This window comes from Strongylocentrotus purpuratus, unplaced genomic scaffold (genome assembly GCF_000002235.5).
Source record: "Strongylocentrotus purpuratus isolate Spur 01 unplaced genomic scaffold, Spur_5.0 spur5_scaffold_5, whole genome shotgun sequence".
NCBI lineage: Eukaryota > Metazoa > Echinodermata > Echinoidea > Camarodonta > Strongylocentrotidae > Strongylocentrotus > Strongylocentrotus purpuratus.
In genome coordinates this window covers 1925220-1944244 of record NW_022145611.1, presented here as the reverse complement: position 1 = coordinate 1944244, position 19025 = coordinate 1925220, and the positions used below count along the sequence as shown (strand labels likewise).

General features: G+C 39.2%; 1 protein-coding gene across 1 annotated transcript; it reads left to right on the top strand.

Moving 5' to 3' along the window:
• Positions 1-1578: 1578 nt before the first annotated feature.
• Positions 1579-13158, top strand: LOC574837. The gene is made up of 6 exons (XM_030998423.1): positions 1579-1811; positions 2711-3036; positions 4329-4443; positions 9245-9441; positions 12011-12106; positions 12727-13158. The coding sequence occupies exons 2-6, from the start codon at positions 2747-2749 to the stop codon at positions 12878-12880; spliced, it is 852 nt and encodes a 283-aa protein (XP_030854283.1). The 5' UTR covers positions 1579-1811; positions 2711-2746; the 3' UTR covers positions 12881-13158.
• The last annotated feature ends 5867 nt before the right edge of the window (positions 13159-19025 follow it).

Genomic DNA, 19025 nt, shown 5'->3' with positions numbered 1-19025 from the left:
TCCTACATAATGCTATACATTAAACGTATACAGGTTTACCATAGCGAACCTTCAACAAGTAACAATGCAGTATTGTTTATCCATATTTAATTACCCAATAACGGAGCTGATCTTTAATTTTCGAAATTTAAAAAAAGGTTGAGGCTATTCTAACAGGAATATTTTTTGATACCTGTCATCTCAATTCAAATTTCGTGAAAACCTATTAAAAGTGTGTAGAGGTAGGTATCCAGTATTTAGTGAGGAGCTAGTGAATGATACGCTTATAAAGAATGGTAGGGGTTAATTGCATATTATATTTATTGTGTACCCAAACATGCATAATTATGTGTGTTTGCTGTAAAGGAAAGTTATAATATATTTGTTTGTAGTTCATTGAACATGTGTGATAAAATTTGCTGCTAAAAAGAATTATTCATAAAATGGTGACTTTCTTATATCTTCTAGTAGAAAAGACTACAACAAATCATCAAAGCGGTATTAAATGTTGAAACTCAATTGCAATGTTCTAATATTTCATGGCACTATTTCATATTTGTAATTAATCATGCTTCCTAAATAAAGCATTCCCGTTCAAAAGATTTGAATTGTTAACCTGTATTCTTTTGTTCCTTGTTACTGCTTACGTTCCTCTAAGAAATATTATTTGTTTTCAGTCCTCTCTAAATGATTAATGAAAGGGCATAATGGTATGTATATCAGATGAATCTTTACCTCATTTGATGAATTTTGTAAATATACAATTAGTTACAAATGAATATTTTTTTTGCTCCAAGCGTTTATATGCCATTAGGAGCTATCTTACATTTCTTATAACCTACATAATATATGCGATTCATACAAACAACTGAAACAAGTAAAAGTTTGCTCTATTTATCTAGGAAACATCAGATGATTACAGTGAATATACCATTTTTGTAATGTAACCAAACCTAATGCATACGTCTTTGTGAAGAACCTCGATACGAATTATGTCATTCATCTTTTACGAATAATTGTATTCTAATCGTCAGAATGAGAACTGCAAATATTAGTTGTTGTCAGGTAAGTCACACATTGTTGTTTGCCCTACCTAACGACACGTAATATGTGTATTGTGCATTCTGACCATTAAAATACAATTATACAAGAGAACAAAATATTTGTACTGAGGCACTTCGAAAAGACGTATGCATTATATCTCGTTACCTTAATACGTAAATGGTATTTTGCATCGTAAGACGTAGCAAATTATATTTCCTCTTAAATAATATTTCTTTGAAATCACAATGCTATAACGTTTTGAATGTGTTTAGCCATAGTCGTATACATATCCATAATATCGGACAAAAATGTTGGACAAAATTTTAACTAGACAATATCACTTGTATGTTTACATGCAAGGTCAGTAAGTGAGACCCTACACATTGGGAATATTTACTGAGTATTATGTAATCACACAACTTCACAGTTTACCCCTATAAATAAGGTAATTACCATAATAAAAGATCGCTTACGTGACGAGCGGGTTATTTCAATTGAAGAGCAAACACAAGAAGGGTGTATTTGGCATCATGTTGACAAAGGTCTAGGCTATAAGAAGACCGGCTACCTTTATATGAGAACACACATGTCCTGTAGTCTAATAGTAGTAGCTAATGAGAGAGGGAGTGTAATATACTGCGAGTCATCGTCTGCTCTGAACGAGAATATTGTATGATTGGTCAGTGTGGAACTCCAGTAGTTTTACCATCCTACAAAAACTGTGACCGTGGTGTTTTTAAGCTCGTGTGATAACTGGATCCCGTCATCACACACATTGAATTATAATTGTAAGTTTTCTTGTTTTACTTTATGTACTTTGTGAATATGAATCGTATGAATGAGCCATTTTCGTAATGTAACGAAATACAATGCATAGGCCTACGTCTTTGTGATCGAGGTGCCTCGACACGAATCATTTAGTTCACCTTTTACAAATAAGTGTACCTCAATAATCAGAACGCGAATTGCATTTTGTTGCTAGGTAGGACGAATATTATGGCTTTCCCTACCTAACAACGCGTAATATATGATATGCAATTGGCATTCTGTCTATTGAAATACATGTTTATTTATTCTGCCGTCTGACTATAATAATGACTTTGGGTTCGATAGATGAATTGCTCTACATTCAAAATTAGGAATATTTGCGTAAATAATATTGGTCATTACCAAATAGGCCATTTTCTTAATGTAACAAAATTTATTTGAGTGCCTTGAAACGAATAATTATTTCATCCACCTGTTACAAATAAATAATTGTATTTCAATATTCAAAATGTAAATTGCATATATTACGTGTTATAAGGTAATCAAAACCATAATGTGTGTCCTACCTAGCAACAACTAATGTATGCAATTTGAATTCTGACTATTGAGTTAACATTTATTCGTAACGGTTCTAGGACACCTACCCCCTAGACATCCACCCCCCCCCCCCCGAATAACCACCCCCAGTCAACTATCCCCGAGGACAACTACCCCTTAGGGCAACCACCCTCTAGGACGACTACCCCCCCCCCGGACAACTACCCCAGGACAACTACCCCCAGGACAACTACCCCCAGACAACCATCCTCTAGGACAGCTACCCCATGGACAACTATCCTATTTCTCATTCTCATTCTTATTACCGTTACTACTACAGCTATTGTTACTAATGTTGTCGTTATTATTATTATTTCCACAGAATATATCAGTCCATCGAGCTCAACCTCCAACAGCCATGGCCAAGGTCAACTTCGAAGGTAAATGGAAGCACACTAAAGACGAGAAGTTTGACGATCTCCTTAAGGCTCTAGGTGTCAACATACTCAAGAGAAAAGCCATCACCTCCCTGTCACCCCAGCAGGAGATCACCCAAAATGGAGACCACTTCGTCGTCACTAATAAGACATCGATCAAGACAGAGACACTGGAGTTTACTGTAGGCCAAGAGTTCAAGTTCAAGAATCCTATCTCGGGGAAAGATGAGATGCTGATGACTGAGTGGGACGGTGATAAGATAGTTATCACGTGAGTTTAGTTGTAGTATTCGGCTTACCCCGTATCAGTTCTTGTTGTTGTTGTTGATATTATCGGCGTTTCATTCTTTTCGAGAATATTTACGCCTCTCTCCAAAAGATTTTTTATTTATGAAGTAATCAGTTTTCCTCCTCACATTGACAGCAATCGATCTTAATTTGTACACTTCTTCGTAGTTTGAAAAAATAGAATGTTTATTAAATGAAGCTATATGAAAGAAAATTACAACTTTTTTATCGCAAAAATCCCCCAATGTGTACACCAAGATAGTGTTTTTATATTTTACACCGCGCTGCCAACGTAGAATCTTGAATTAGATCGCTCTAATTCGAGAGCGGCCACAACGTACTACATTGGAAATAGACTTTGAAAATCTGTGATTTTTGTGCCTTTTTGCTCAAGTATAATGTTTAATTTTTAGCATTCCTTATAAAAAATTCCGGAAGCAAAATGTCACGAAGAGGAGAGACTGTACTGCTATGGGTTACTGAGTTCAGCGTGCAATGCCACATACACCATATCTTTGCAAGTTCAACTTATGTCCGATACGTTCCACAAGTATTATGGAAATACACTATAGACCCATGAGCATGAAATGACAAAAAGAAATGTCGTTTTACTTGATAATTGTCTCTGGTCCAAGTTCTAGTAGAACTTTGAGCTTGATAATAATATCTTATGTGGTCGCTAACGTATGGGACAAAATAATTGGTTTGACTTGCCCATCTACATCGCGCGTTCTAGATGGAAATTTACAGAGTTATTACATTCAAAGAATGATTAGGCTGTTCCATGGTAATGTAATTTGTGTTAAACTGGCCCAATGAAACAAACTGTTACAGAGATGAAATTCAGAGATGGAACCGGTCTCGAATTCTCTATTATCTAAATCTGTTTTGATAATCATTAACTCATCATAAAGAGGTGTATATTGAAACCAGTTGAACGTATCAAAAAAAATGTTAAAGCTGATTTTTCCATTTGTCTACCTAACATCGTAAATGAAAGATACAAAATGCAAGTATGCTGTTATTACCTAGGAGTTAATGAGAAGGTCTAGAAGTCCCAAAGGGTGACATTATTTATATTTCTGGAATTTTCTGCTCATGGTTATGCTCGTGGCCCGGTCCTTTCAATAAAATAACTATTCATGGACTATAAGTACGCTCTGAAGATATATATCAAAGGAATATTATTCTTTTTATGATTATTTTATGAACTGTACTCATCTCGACATCACAGAATTGACATTCGTGTTCGTTTTGTATCATTATTTCTTTTAGGAACAAGGCAGACCCGAATGGAGTTGTAGCAACGAGAGAACTGATAGATGCCAATCATATGACGATAACACAAAGGAAAGGTGACGTCACAGCCGTCAGACATTTCAACAAAGTATGATGTGGATGGTTAACACTGGTCTGACAAATTTGTCAACCCTCTTTTACCGTGTTTTATGTATTTAATTATGAAAATAGTACCATGATATTTAAATGGAATATGGAATCATTATTATTTTATTTAAAAAAATAGTTTATGGACCTAATTCCTTTGACTAATTTTTCTAGCTGCAAATGGATGATTACATATTTGTACTAAAGTAACCCATTCTTTCGATAAGCAATAATAGAGAAAGAAACATTAACGAATGTACATGCCGTTACAATAGCACATCCATGTGAATTTACGGTCAATATTGCAAAAAGACCTGTTCCCAATAACAAGTTAAAATAGTTTATATTAGCTACTAAAATTGGTTTTTGATTGACTGCAGGAAACTTCTCCGAAACTTGTGATAGCTTGTATAACCAATAAGTTTATAAAACATTGCCTGGATGAGGAATAATTGTTTTCGGGCCTGATCATTAATCTACATTTGCCACTCAGTACCCCAGAGAGAAATGGGGACCCGGTAGGATGACGAAAGCATTTGTGTTTAGTTGACGGTGGCCATATGGTAAGAATACTCCCCAGGGAGTGGAGACGGTGCACATTTAGCGTGAATGAATCCGACGACTGGGGTAATAATAATCTGTAAAGCTCTTAAAGACGGTACTCCGTATTAAGCGCTATGTAAATCCAGATTATTATTTTTATTATCGTGCCGTATGAATATTACTTTTCAAGAGTGATTTAAATTGTGACCATTGTGACATTTGACATTCCATATGAAAATCATTCCAATCTAATGTATTGACAAATTTACAAGCAGCATCTATATCATAATCAATGTACATTATTTGAACTATTGAATTGATTTACAATATCTTAAAGTAGAAGAGTAGGCGTGGGTGAGAGAGAGAGAGATAGGGAGAGAGAGAGGGGGAGAGGAAGTAGGAGAGAGAGAGAGATAGAGAGAGAGAGAGAGAGAGAGAGAGAGAGAGAGAGAGAGAGGGAGAGAGCGCACAATGGAGATGCGACATTTGACGTTTGTATGTTTAATTAACCAAATCATTTTTTGATGCAATAAACATGTTCTACAGTTACGAAAGAATTTGATCTGATGTCTTGGTTTAGTGGTATGAGTTTAAAATTTGATACTTTAGTGATGTAACTATGACGATTGGTACACGTCCTAACAACGGATGTGTATAATATTTTAAATCACTATGAAAAGCATGAGGAGAATTAGAAGGGATTATTACAGATGAAAAGAGGGATGGTGCCGACTCGTAAAGAACAATTAGAATGATAAATTGAGATATCTAGAGAGAGAGAGAGAGAGAGAGAGAGCCATCCAAAGATAAATATATTGAAAGATAACATACATGTATACCACACGACAATGGTGTATATAAATGGAGGGAGTAGGGGAAAAATAGGAAGAGTGAGCGAAAGAGGGGGAAAGCAAGGGAGGGATAGAAAGAGTTGCGAAAAATTGGTAGGGATATAGCAGTTACTCTTCGTGAGTGAGTGCAGTGGCGGATCCAGGGGGACCCCCCCCCCCCCCTTGAGAAAAAAATCATGCAAAAACACGTGATTTTTACCTTTTTAGGGGGTTGGGAGCAAAAAAAACAAAAAAAGTTGGGCCCCCTCCCCTAAGAAATCCTGGATCCGCGCCTGAGTGAGTGAGTGCGTGTGTGTGTGTGTGTGATAGTGCGTGTGCGCGTGCGTGTGTATGTGTGTGTGAGAGAGAGAGAGGGAGAGAGAGAAAGAGAGAGAGAGAAAGAGAGAGAGAGAGAGAGAGAGAAAAAGACAGATTTTTTTTTGCGGTCTGCATATACGTCACCTGAGTGCTCTAGGAAGGAAAGTGACTTGCATGTAAAACCAGACAATAACAGAATGAGTGACAAAAAGAGAGAGAGGGCGACAGAGAGAGATTTCCGTTGGGTGTCTCGAGTTCTACAGAAAGGATAGTAACTTGAATGCATGTAAAACAAGAGAAATACAGCATGAGCGACAGAAAAAGAGAGAGGGCGACAAAGAGAGATTTGTTTTGGGTGTCTCTAGTTCAACAAAAAAGGAAAGTGACCGAGTCAAATAATCAATGCATGTAAAAATAATTAAAAAAAAAAAAAAAAACAGAATGAGAGAGAGAGAGATTTTTGCTTATCACGTCAAATGTATGCAAAGTTTTCATTTTGCTTTGCTATATTGTTTTGGGCTCATTCACACGGTTATAAGAATGACACATGCACAAAAATCACAACAGGTCACTTTGAAAGAGATCTATTGCATCATGTGTATATTGGAGATCAAAGTCCAATGTTTGGTTTACAAGCTCTTTCATGTAATGTCTAGGACTATATTGATATTTCGTATTCGTATGGAATATGGTTATCTGTGCATAGAGCTACCATACGTATGTCTCCTGTATAATAAATGCATGTCATTTGTACACCTATGCTAGGCCTTTTGATTGGACTACAAACTAATTGTTGTTGCGCTAATAATAAATAGACTAGCAGGACCCGCGGAAATCCGCGGGATTCTAGAGGGGGGCGGGGGTGTAAATAGATATATAGAGACTGTCTAAATTAAAACCACCAAGAACTTTATTTGCCATTCAGGCCATTAAAAAATATACATGTTTAGCGTCCCCGCCCGCTTTTTTTTTAAATATTTTATTTTTTTATTTTTTTTATTTTTGAAAGAAAAAAAAACAGCGTTCCCGCCTGCTTCCTTTTTGGGGGCCGCCTCCTATTTTTTTTTTTAATATATTTTTTATTTTTTTTTTAATTTTTTTTTTTTTGAAAGAAAAAAAACATGAAAAGCACTGCTAAAATGTATTTCTGATTTTAAAAAAGAAAAAAAAAAATTGTCGGCCGCCATCTTGAAAAATAGGCTGAATGTCAGGGAAAATGTACGGAGCGGCCATTTTGAAAGAAAAAAAAGAGAAAAAAAGGGCCTCCTTCCCATTTTTCGAAAAAACAGGACGCTAAACATGTTTTTTTTTTAATTTGGCCTTATATAAAAAAACAAAAACGATCCAACTATACCGGTAGTTATTCTTTAAGCCACTGGAACTGCGTAGAGTTCCATAGTGTGGCGTACCGACTACGCAGAAATTAGGCTGCGTATTAATGGGAAAATAGTCCCTGCGTAGGTTATGCGTAGGCTGGCATACAGGTTTGCTTATGGTTGCTTACTGTGTGGAAAGCTTTTACTGCTTTGTCAATCTGGTGTAGGGTAGCGTACTGTTGCGTAGTCATGTAGCGTAGTGTTGCGTAAAAGGCGTACTTTCTGCGTCAAGTTTCTACGCCGAAAGTACGCGAAAAAAATTAAACATGTTGAATTGTTTTCGTTCATCTTGCGTACCCCTTTCCGTCCCCCAGCATATAGTAACGTAGGCCAGCGTAGTTGGTACGCAACACTACGCAACTCTACGTATTGACCCCACGCCAAATAAAGTATTAAAAATATGCTCATCTGACCCTAATTAAACGCCTAAACCCCCCGAGCTTTCGGGGGTTTATGGCCCCTTGAAACCCGTGGACCCCACGCCTACGCTCAACTCGCTTCGATCTACCTGATCCCCCTCGCCCCCCCCCCCCACAACCCGTGGACCCCACGCCTACACTCAACTCGCTTCGATCTACCTGACCCCCCCCCCCCCCCCCCACACTTTGAAAAATGTTTTGTGGGGTCTGCATGTAACATGTAAGATGCAGATTTTTTTTGTAACATGTAAAATGCAAAAAAAAATATTTTGCCCCCCCCCCCCCCCCCCCAACGATCTTATGGCACTTCGGCCTGCCCGCTGTTGTGTTCACGTGTAGGCCTACTTCAATGAATGGATAGACATAAATAGTCGCATGGATGGATACATAATATAGCGTATAGTTGTCGAATATATCGCATGTTTGGCCCTTCATAGTCTCTTCGACTCTGAATAGCTAGCTCAGCTCAGTCGAGCAGCCAGTGCAGCTGCACTGCACTACACACTGTATGCGTACGGCAGAGCTCTTGAAACCGAACGATGTTTTTCTCTGATTTTCTTGTGAAAACTTTCCTTTAATAAATGATAATCAAAACTGAGTAAACATGGCCAGAATAATCACAAAATAAGCTTTGATTTCATACCTCCACTCACGAAACCTATATAAAAATCCCGGCAATAATGATGGAAATAGGTCTCTAAGTTTGGACGTGGATATGGGAAGACGTCTGTTGCGCTGATTTTAGGCCTAGATATCATGAAATAAGCTAATAAATATCAAATAAAGACTCAACTCGTTTAAATTTTAAATATGAGGTCTACATTTTAATTAAAATTAAAAAAATGGTAAAGATTACAAAATCTAAAATATACAAAACAAACACGGGGAAGAAAAAAAAATTGAGACGGAGGCGGGATCGAACCCGTGCGTGCAAAAAGTGCAAGAGCTGCCCGCGAATCGAACGCAACCGGCGCCTCAGACCGCTCGTCCACTTCCGTTTCATGCTAAAACACGAAATTCGTGACGGATAAGTGGGACGTGCGGACGCATCGACGACGTCGACGACGACCGGGACGTCGCACCGGGCCGGGACGTGGCCAATTCCGTAGATTGAAACCCCGTCCGTCCGCGGGACCGCCCGGCGGCGCCCGGGGGCGGGCGGGAGGGGAGATCTGGGCGCCGTAAAATGGACCCCGGATACCCCCCTCGACGCCTTAGCGTATTATTATATGGATTACTGAAGTTGGAAAGTTTTTGTTGTTCCTGGTCCGGGACGTACATTCCCAACAAGCAGTACTCCGTGGAGATCACGTCCGTGATATTGGAAATCACAAATGGCATCGTCGGGCGTGCTACCAGACATGTCTGGGTACTGGAAGCTGAAGAAAAACGACGAAAACTTTGAGAAGTATCTTCAAGCCAATGGAATAAACTTCGTCCTTAGGAAGGTTATAAAATCGGCCACCATGTACCAAGATATTGAACAGGATGGAAATCAGTTCAAGATCAAGATCATGTGAGTAACACACATCATATCTAAATTCAATCTTCACCAAAATTTCCCCAAAATGGTCTTCAGAGTTTTAAATCCCTTACAAGGGTTTACAAATAAACTGGAAACAGACAACATTTAAATTTGCTGACAGAGGTTTCATGCCCCCCCCCCCCCCCCCCCACTTCGTGAACGGAGGGATACCATTAGTGTTACCAAAATGTCCGGTACAAAAACGACTTTACACACCGGACTTAGAGGGTGTTTTCAAAAGGAGGGAACATGCATATCCGTACACTAAATAACACTGTGTGTGTGTGTGGGGGGGGGGGGGGGGTTCAGGTTTAATTCTGACAAAATACAGAAGTCTAACCAAACTCTAAACATGATAGATTTGTATAAACATAATACAATTAGTGGCGCCTCTGACTAATCTCAAATCTAATTCGGACAAACTTGTTTAATTTAGGTGAAAATGTCAAAACTTGTGAAAGGGCCCAAATGTTGTAAAACATCATAATTGAAAAATTCATATGAGTATGGAGGAAAAATATTAATTATTAGCAGAAATAAAGTAATTTTTCTTTTCAAATTTAAATTTCGCACCTGACAGTGTTTTATTTACCCCGTTTGTTGTGTACAAAATTAGGGCTTCAATTTAAACTCATAGAACAAAAAAACACATGCGGTCTCTTGATCACAAATTTTGCACGTACTTTCATAAACCCATCTTGATTGATTGATTGATTGATTTTTATTCGACAAGCTTCCAACATACAACAATATTCAATAATAACAGATCAAAAATAAGTCAGCTTGAACAGGATAACCCACGAAAGCTCGAGAGCTTATTTCCAGTGGGGTCCCTTACAGACATGTATAACATTAATAAGTTAAAATAGTAATATTTACAAACAGATAAGAAAATTAAAAGAACTACTTATTAAAGATAATAATAATAGTAACAACATTAAACTGATGATAGAAATGATATTAAGTACAAGAAGAAAAAGAAGAAGGAGAAGAAGAAAAAAGAGGAGAAGGAAGAAGAGGAAAATAATGATCAATTTGTAGAATTTCTATAACGTACGAAAACATAAGTATTTACAACATGAAAAAGTATGAACCGACAGAAGAATAACAATTTTAATCATATAACATGTCATTCACTTCTGTTCTCTGACTGTCAAGTATTAGGTATTCCTTTAATTTCCTCTTAAAATGATCATAGTTTCCTATTTCTTACTGCTACACATAAACTTTGAGATAAGTTTTAGAGCACTTGCAAATCCCTGATAAGGGCATTAAACCAAGTAGATTTACAAAGATCGTCAAAACATTAACTTAAGCTCTGTGTAATATCTTCCACTTCCAAAGTCAAATTATGTTGAATTTTCTTGTAAACGCATGACAAAATCAATACTTGCAAACTTATTGATGTTAAGGGAGATGGGCACCTCCCTCCCACTTATCCAATTCCATTCAGTACTATTCCTTTGGACCTACTCGCTCATTTTCGACACGTGTATATATTATTTCTCCTTCTTTTGTTGTTTCATTTCTGTCGTGGGTTTATAATTTTTGTGGGTTAAGATTATGCGTAACCACTAAATCTCCTATATTTTTTCTTTGAAGTTACTCTCTTTGAATGTATAAGTGATACTTAGTCGGAAGTAAAGACGTACTTGAGAAAAGGAGACGACATTGTAAAAGACTAGTACTAGCAGACTATATCGAATTATAACCTGGATAGTCACTATTTTTGTGGTGTACAAAGACCAATCGTGCTATTGTTTTAATCCAACCTCAACTTGACTGTGATTCCGGTAGAAACCATAATTATTTCGTATCATATGCATGTTCAAGTTTACACATATGCCTACATCAAGAGCAAGAGTACAATGTATTTGTTTTGGCAAAGTGAAAGAAGGCTGCAAAACAATCAGTTAGCTAGAAGCTTAGGCAGTATAATGAATGTCAGTTTAAGTTAATTTGTTCAATGATATACTGTAACGGAAAAGTTGTATGAATTTATATTCATTTACATGGAAAGGTAATTTTTAAATAAAATGATAAGGAAACTAATGAATTCACTCAATGCAATTTAACGATTGTATAACAACAAAGCAAACTACCCGATGATGGCAATCACTTCCACTTGACGATATGCTAGCAAAGTCTGCAACCCTACTATGAACTATGTATTGATATCACTATGTTCACTTTGATGTGTTTTCCATATGTATTGTAATTTGTAGGTTTATTTGCACTTTTTTGTTTTGTTTTATGTAATTGTTTATCAGTCTTTTTTGTGTGTTTAAGCGCTTAGAGACTTTGGTGGTAAGCGCTTTATAAGTAACTTTATTATTATTATTATTATTATTAATACACAATTGTGGCAGCGTATTCTCGCTGGTGACTTGGCCAAGAGCGGTGATCTCATGAGGGATGGGGGGGGGGGGGGGGGAGGACACGTCCCCACTACTGAAATTTTCTCTCCGGTCATTGCATGGAATGGTTGCCCCTGCTAATGAACAAAATCATGCATGAATTACTGTACATAATAGTGTAGATGATGACTTGTCTCTTGCAGTTTGCCGGTTGGCCAACAAGAAATGGAATTCACAGTCGGTGAAGCTTTTGAGACGTACAATAGCTTCCGCAAGGTTACCCTGCACAGAATAGCAACGTAAGATTGGCTTTATATCATCATTTATGGCTTACACCCAGTAAATAAGATCGAATGATCGATCTGTATTGAAAAACAAGTCAGAACAAACCTTGGAACCGGAAGAATTTTATTTTTAAACATTTATCTTTTCTTGCGATGTTCAATGGACATTTCTTCCCCAAACATGTGATGTATTTTAAGATTACATGTTTGGGATGAAATCTGTCTTGCATACAGTTTATATATATAATGGTACAATTTAGCTGATCCTCGGAAAGGCGCTTGGATCATCATGAAAACAACATTTGATGTTTGAAACAAATTGAATACGTCAATAAAGTTTGTTTTTATGTCTCAAAATCTTTGTATTTGCTTACAAAATAATGAATCAGCATGTATCTATAGGCATATATATCTTTAGCTTTTGACTTATCTCTGATCCTTGTTTATCCATCTAATTATCCATCCGTACACAAATCAAATTCAAAGTTTTATGTATCCAATAGGAAACCTTTTATGTTAGACAATGCCACGACTGAAATATTGATACGCAATACTCAATTATTTCGGTTAAAATTCTCTATCAGGTATTAACTTCAGCGATTATTTTTGTTTGTTCTTTCTTCTCTTTTTAACAGTTGGGACGGACAGGCAATGGTATTGAAGTCAGCTAACTCTGGTGATAATGAACCGGAAGAGAAACGTGAGCTCGTAGATGGTGCGTTGTGTATCACAATGACTAAAGGTGACGTCTCAACCAAGAGAATTTTTGAGAAGGCAGAGAAAAAATAAGATACCGTTAAAAGCTGGTTGCTTGTTTGTGAGGTTGCAAGTTTTGAATTAAAGGAGAACTTTGACAAAAGATTATTTTTCTTGAGATATCATACATTCTTTACAAATTGAGTTACCACTTGGTTTCGGGCCAATGCATGTCATATTGATTGCATTATACATGTATGAAACGAGGTATATCAAAATAATTATGGTTAAAGGCGAATTTCCCTTGTTTTTCTGTGTAAAAATTATACGATCTCTCACACCCTACTTACCCTTCCGAATCCTATCGTTCTTCTACCATACTCCTCCCATCTCTCTACCCCTCTCATTTCTCCCCCCCCCCCCTCTCTCTCTCTCTCTCTCTCTCTCTCTCTCTCTCCCTTTGTGAGGCGGGGGAGAGGGCGTTCTAGTGATTGCTGTCCTGAACTGGAGCGACCAAAATGATGTGTGGGAGTGTCAGGTGGAGTTTTTTTTAACAATGTAACCCTACGGTACAGAAATTAACAAGAAAACGTCTTTTACGACTGGCTAGTGGGCCACTTGACCTTTCTCCTTGATAACCCCTTTATCTGTAACTTTTGCAGGTTGTACTTTGACCCTCGTCATTGTTAATGAAGACAAAACACGTATACTCTAATATCAAAATGTATCAGATCAGTCATTTTGCGGGAGGCTTGGGGAGGGGGGGGGGGGGGGGCTGTCAACACTCTGAGCTTTCTCCGTAAATCCTAGCCTGATTAATTACTGAAAAGTACCCCAAAAATTAAGCATCATTTTTTATAATTAAAAAAAAAATCGACTTCAGTAGACTACTGGCTGTTGTGTGGAAGAGGCATTAACGATACGCGTGCATGTATGTGTCGCTTAATGTCAGCAACGTCAGTCAAAACGCGCATACCTGTGGTTTTCCCGGCGGAGTGATATTTTAGTCCATATGATAACATTTTATCACATGTGACATTAACAAAAATAATGGGGACCTAGTTTTGATTGAAGTTTAATGAAAACCGTTATTCTTTTCAGTTAAAAATATCAAACACTAATGAAGGCAATTGTTATATCAAATAAAACAAATAACATTTTCTAAAACTCCTCCAATATTCAATTCCAACGCATTCCTTAGGGCTGTTCAGGTCTTATATTTTAGAACAAAAAAGCCTGCTTAAATCTGGGTGCCCCACCCCTTCTTTGTTGTTAACCTCAGGCATATTTATCTCTGAAATTATTATCTCTGACATTTTTACCTCTGACATTTTAACCTCCGACATTTGAACCTTCGACATTTTTATCCTTGCCATCCTTTACCTCTGAGTGTCTGACATAGAGGTTAACAAACCTTGGCAGATTGATGCCTTGCCAAGGAACGTTAAGACTGTGGCAGGGAATCGAATACCGATTTAATGATCTACTGTCAACTGACTTTGGAGTTTGGAGTTACTCTTAGTTTAGAATGTAGCAAGTGACACAGCGGTTTATTTAGTTAATCAATCAACTCACTTATTATGTAAATTAGCTTGGCTGACCGTTTTAAATGCCTTAAACCTCTTAGCTACTGGGGGCTCCGCCCCCTAGACCCCACGCCAATTAGTGACCTCCCAGTGTCACAAATTATGGTATAATTATGCTTATCCGACTGTAATTTATTGACACAAACCCCTGAGCTTCTGGGGCTTCGCCCCCTGGACCCAACAACAATTTGTGTCCTGCCAGTGTCACATATAAAGTATCAAAATATGCTCATTTGACCGTAATTTATTGCCCGAAACCCCTGAGCTTCCTGGGGCTCCGCCCCATGGACCCCAGGCGAATTTGTGACCTGCCAGTGTCACAAATAAGGAATAAAAATATGCTCATCTGACGTTAATTTAATGTATAAGACCCCTGAGCTTCTGGGGAATCCGCCCCTGGACCCAACAACAATTTGTGTCCTGCCAGTGTCACAAATAAGGTATCAAAATATGCTCACCAGACAGTAATTAAATGCCTATCCCCCCTGAGCTTCTGGGGGCTCCACCCCTTGACCCCGCGGAGAAACGTTCAGCGTTGCCTGCATGTAAGAGCGGGTTGATGGGGATTTTTCGTCTATCTCCCCCCCCCCCCTCCTCCCCCAACGTTTTTGCCACTGCCGGTGTCACCATTACATACCAATATTTGGCTCGCATAATTTCGAATTTGGGCTCCCTCCCCCAAGAAATCCTGGATCTGCGCCTGCACACCTCTGCCTTTCGTCGTTTCTCTTTCTCTCCTTTCTGTCTCGTCTCCCCACTCCACCCCTATCTCTCTCTCTCTCTCTCTCTCTCTCTCTCTCTCTCTCTCTCTCTCTCCCTCCCTCCACTCTCTCTCTCTCTCTCTCTCTCTCTCTCTCTCCCTCTATCTCCCTCTCTCTGTGTGTCCTTTCTTCTGTATATCACCCCAATCCCTTCGCCCTCTCCATCTCACCACTCTCATCTCTGTCAACCTCAATCTTATCTTCCGTACTCTATCAAGGTTTTACCACACCCCTTCCATCTCTACTCATCTTCCTCTCCCATCCGTCACCTTATAAACCTTCCATCTCTCCCTACCTTTCTATCGGACGTCTTACTTTCCCCTAAAATCTACCAATTACTCTTAGTTTAGAATGTAGCAAGTGACACAGCAGTTTATTTAGTTAATCAATCAACTCACTTATTATGTAAATTACAAACTCTTCCTTCATAGCCTGCCACACCTCCAGTGGTGGATCCAGGGGGCCCGGGCCCCCCCCCCCCTGGCAAAAAAAGGGAAAAAAAGGGAATATATATATATATATATATATATATGGTGCTAAAGAAAGCAATAACAAACAAAAAACTTTTCCTCCCCCACCCCCCCCCCCCAAGCCACTGAACGAAATATCTGACGACGTAATTTTCCAATTTCCGCCCCCCCCCCCCAAAAAAAAAAAAAAAATTGCTCATATGACCGTGATTAAATGCCTTAGAACCTCTGAGCTCCTGGGGGCCCTGTCCCCTGGATTGCACCTAGGGCCCAAAGTCAGGCACCTGGATGCTCATCTGACCGTAATTAAATGCCTAAAACCCCTTGATTTCCGGTGGCTCTGCCCCCTGGACCCCACCTCGGGCCCTAGGGCGGACGGCTGGATCCTAATCTGACGGTAATTGAATGCTTAAAACCCCTGTGCTGGTCTCGGCCCCCTTGACTTCACGCCAATTAGTGTCCTGCTAGTGTCACAAAAATGGTATAAAAATATGTTAATCTGACCGTAATTAAATGCCTAAAACTCCTAGGTTTCCGGGGCTCCGCCCCCTCAACCCCGTCAGGGGCCGTAAGGCGGGCCCAATGCATTCCGTACTCTATCAAGGTTTTACCACACCCCTTCCATCTCTACTCACCTTCCTCTCCCATCCGTCACCTTATAAACCTTCCATCTCTCCCTACCTTTCTATCGGACGTCTTACTTTCCCCTAAAACCTACCAATTTTAGACTTCATAATCACGTACTGGTTTCACAATTTTTGGTAGGTAATTTCACATTTTACCCCCTTAAGGAACGATAAAAGATTGGTCGAAAATTGGTGCCGGGTAAAGATGTCAGCGGTATTAATGTTGGAGTTAACAATGCTAGTGGTGAAAATGTCAGAGGTATTATACCTATAAACAATGAGGCCATTTTGCTTTCACATTCTTCTTCCTCGATCAACTTATTCAGCTACAGATGTATATGAATATCAATATTAACAATTATGAGCCTTCATCCATACGCAGTTAGAGAATATGTGAGGCAGGGGAGAGGGCGTTCTAGTGTTTGCTCTTCTGAACTGGAGTGAACAAGAGGATGTGTAGGAGTGTCAGATAGAGTTTTTTTTTCGTTGAATAAAATCTTAAAACAATGCAACCCTACGGTACATGAACTATTTTAAAATTACGACTGGATAGTGGGCCACTTGACCTTTCTCCTTGATAACGCCTTTATCTGTAACCTTTGCAGGTTGTACACTGTTGGTCATAATGGTGGAATAATTATTTTTACCCCAATTTATTGAATGATTTTGACAAAAATTTATTCCTAATAGATCTAGATAATAGCATACATTCTCAGATTTTATTGAATGACAATTTGGGAGTGTTTGTTTTGCGTGATTGCTAAAGCATGTGTGTACTACTATGCTAATCAACTAGGGGACCTACGTTTTAAGTCATAACTGACAGTAATGGGGATTAATTGCTCATAAAAGGGCGCTAATATAGCACATCGACACGATTTTGATCCTGGGGGATCACAGTAATGAGGCCTTTGCTTAGCCAATGAATCATGACTGTACGCAGCGGGCACTAGGGGACGTCGACGCCCCCACAAAAACAAAATAACAAATAAAATGCAATAAATTTTAAATAATTCATCGCATTTTGCCCCGACCCCTAACATAACAAAATCTTCTATGTGGGCATGCCTTGAACCATAATGCATGGCCCTACAGAGGAATTTTTCCAAAATCATTCCATAAATTGGGATAAAAATAATTATTCCATCATTATGACCAACAGTGTACTTTGACCCTCGTCATTGTTAATAAAGACGAAACATGTTCACTCTAATATCAAAATGTATCAGATCAGTCTTTTTTGTTTATTTTGTTTTTATCCCTACGTTTTCAAAATAGAACATAATCATATACATAAAGTAAAAAATATTTCTTCGTTATACATTAATTATACACTGTTAAGTACATTAAATAAGATGCATACAAACAGGCGCGCCAGGAGCAGTTTGGGATTGGGGGGGGGGGGGGCAAACATTCCAGGGGCTCACCTTCCAGGGAGAGTGACGTAACGAGCAAAAACGTTTGGAAGGGGGGGGGGGGAGAAAATCTGTATCACCACCACTCTTACACGTTACATGCAGGCCCCGCGGAACGTATTTCAAAGTGGATTATTAACGATCAGGTAGAGCTTAAATTGGCGTGGGGTCCAGGGCCTGAGCCCCGGAAGGGGGTCAAGCGGCTGAGCCCCCAGAAGCTCAGGGGTTTTAGGCATTAAAATAATGGTCAGATAAGCATATTTAGATACCTTATTTGTGACACTGGCAGGCCACTAATTGGCGGAGAGCCCAGGGAGCAGAGCCCCTGAAAGCTCTTTTTTAAAAAAGGTATTTAATAATGGTCAGATGAGCAAACAGGGGACCGCCTTAGGGCCCTTGGTTGGATCCGGGGTGAAGCCCCCGTAAGCTCTGGGGTTTTAGGCATTTAATTACGGTCAGATGAGCATCCAGGGCCCCGCCTTAGGGCCCTTGGTGGGGTCCGGGGGGCGGAGCCCCCGTAAGCTCAGGGGTTTTAGGTATTTAATAACGGTCAGATGAGCATCCAGTGCCCTGCCTTAGGGCCCTTGGTGGGGTCCAGGGGGCAGAGCCCCCGGAAGCTCAGGGATTCATATTTTCTCTCTCTCTTTCTTTCTTTTTCTCTGTAACAAATTTTCTCAAAAGGTGAGGGGGGCTCGAGCCCCCGAGCCAGGCCTTTCTGCAGACCCTGACATAAAGGCTTCTCAATAAGCATATATTTCGCCCGACTGTAAATTTGGGAATTTCTAATTTTCCAACAAACGCATAAAAAGGTGATGACTTACAAAAAAAAATGATAAAAAATACCGGGAAATCATGTCATTTCAGCAACATTTGTAAATCACTGGTATCGAATACAAAATTACCCCCCCCCCCATCAGTACGCCAGCGTTCAGGGGCTCATGTCTTCTCACCCCTATAACAAAAAACAGACACGCTTTCCCATTCTCTCACAATATGTCCACGATATGCGCGTATCGCTATTGTTTTATCCATTGATAAATATAGGTAGCATGCGCAATGTTTAGGAAATTTAATTCCTGTTAACTTTCCTTTCCTTTGAATGGAATTTTATACGTCATTTAATTCAGGTTTGTTTTATTGTTATGTTCTTTTGGGTTAAAAATACAAACCATCTTTACTCCTTTTTTTTTTTTTTTTTTTTTTTCGGCGGGGGGGGGGGGGGGGGGGGGGGGGAGGGGGGGGGGCAAAAATGCGTTTTGCACTTTTTTTTGGGGGGGGGGCAACTGCCCCTCCCCCCCCCCACTTCCGGTGCCTATGCATACAAACACAAATATTTGTCAATGAAAACAGGTAAATTACAAAACCTCAGGAGACCGCCAT

Coding starts and splice junctions, on each gene's coding strand:
- LOC574837 (XM_030998423.1), top strand. CDS start 2,747: ATGGCCAAGGTCAACTTCGAAGGTAAATGGAAGCACACTAAAGACGAG. Junction 3,037..4,328: donor GGTGATAAGATAGTTATCAC/GTGAGTTTAGTT, acceptor TATTTCTTTTAG/GAACAAGGCAGACCCGAATG. Junction 9,442..12,010: donor CAGTTCAAGATCAAGATCAT/GTGAGTAACACA, acceptor TGTCTCTTGCAG/TTTGCCGGTTGGCCAACAAG.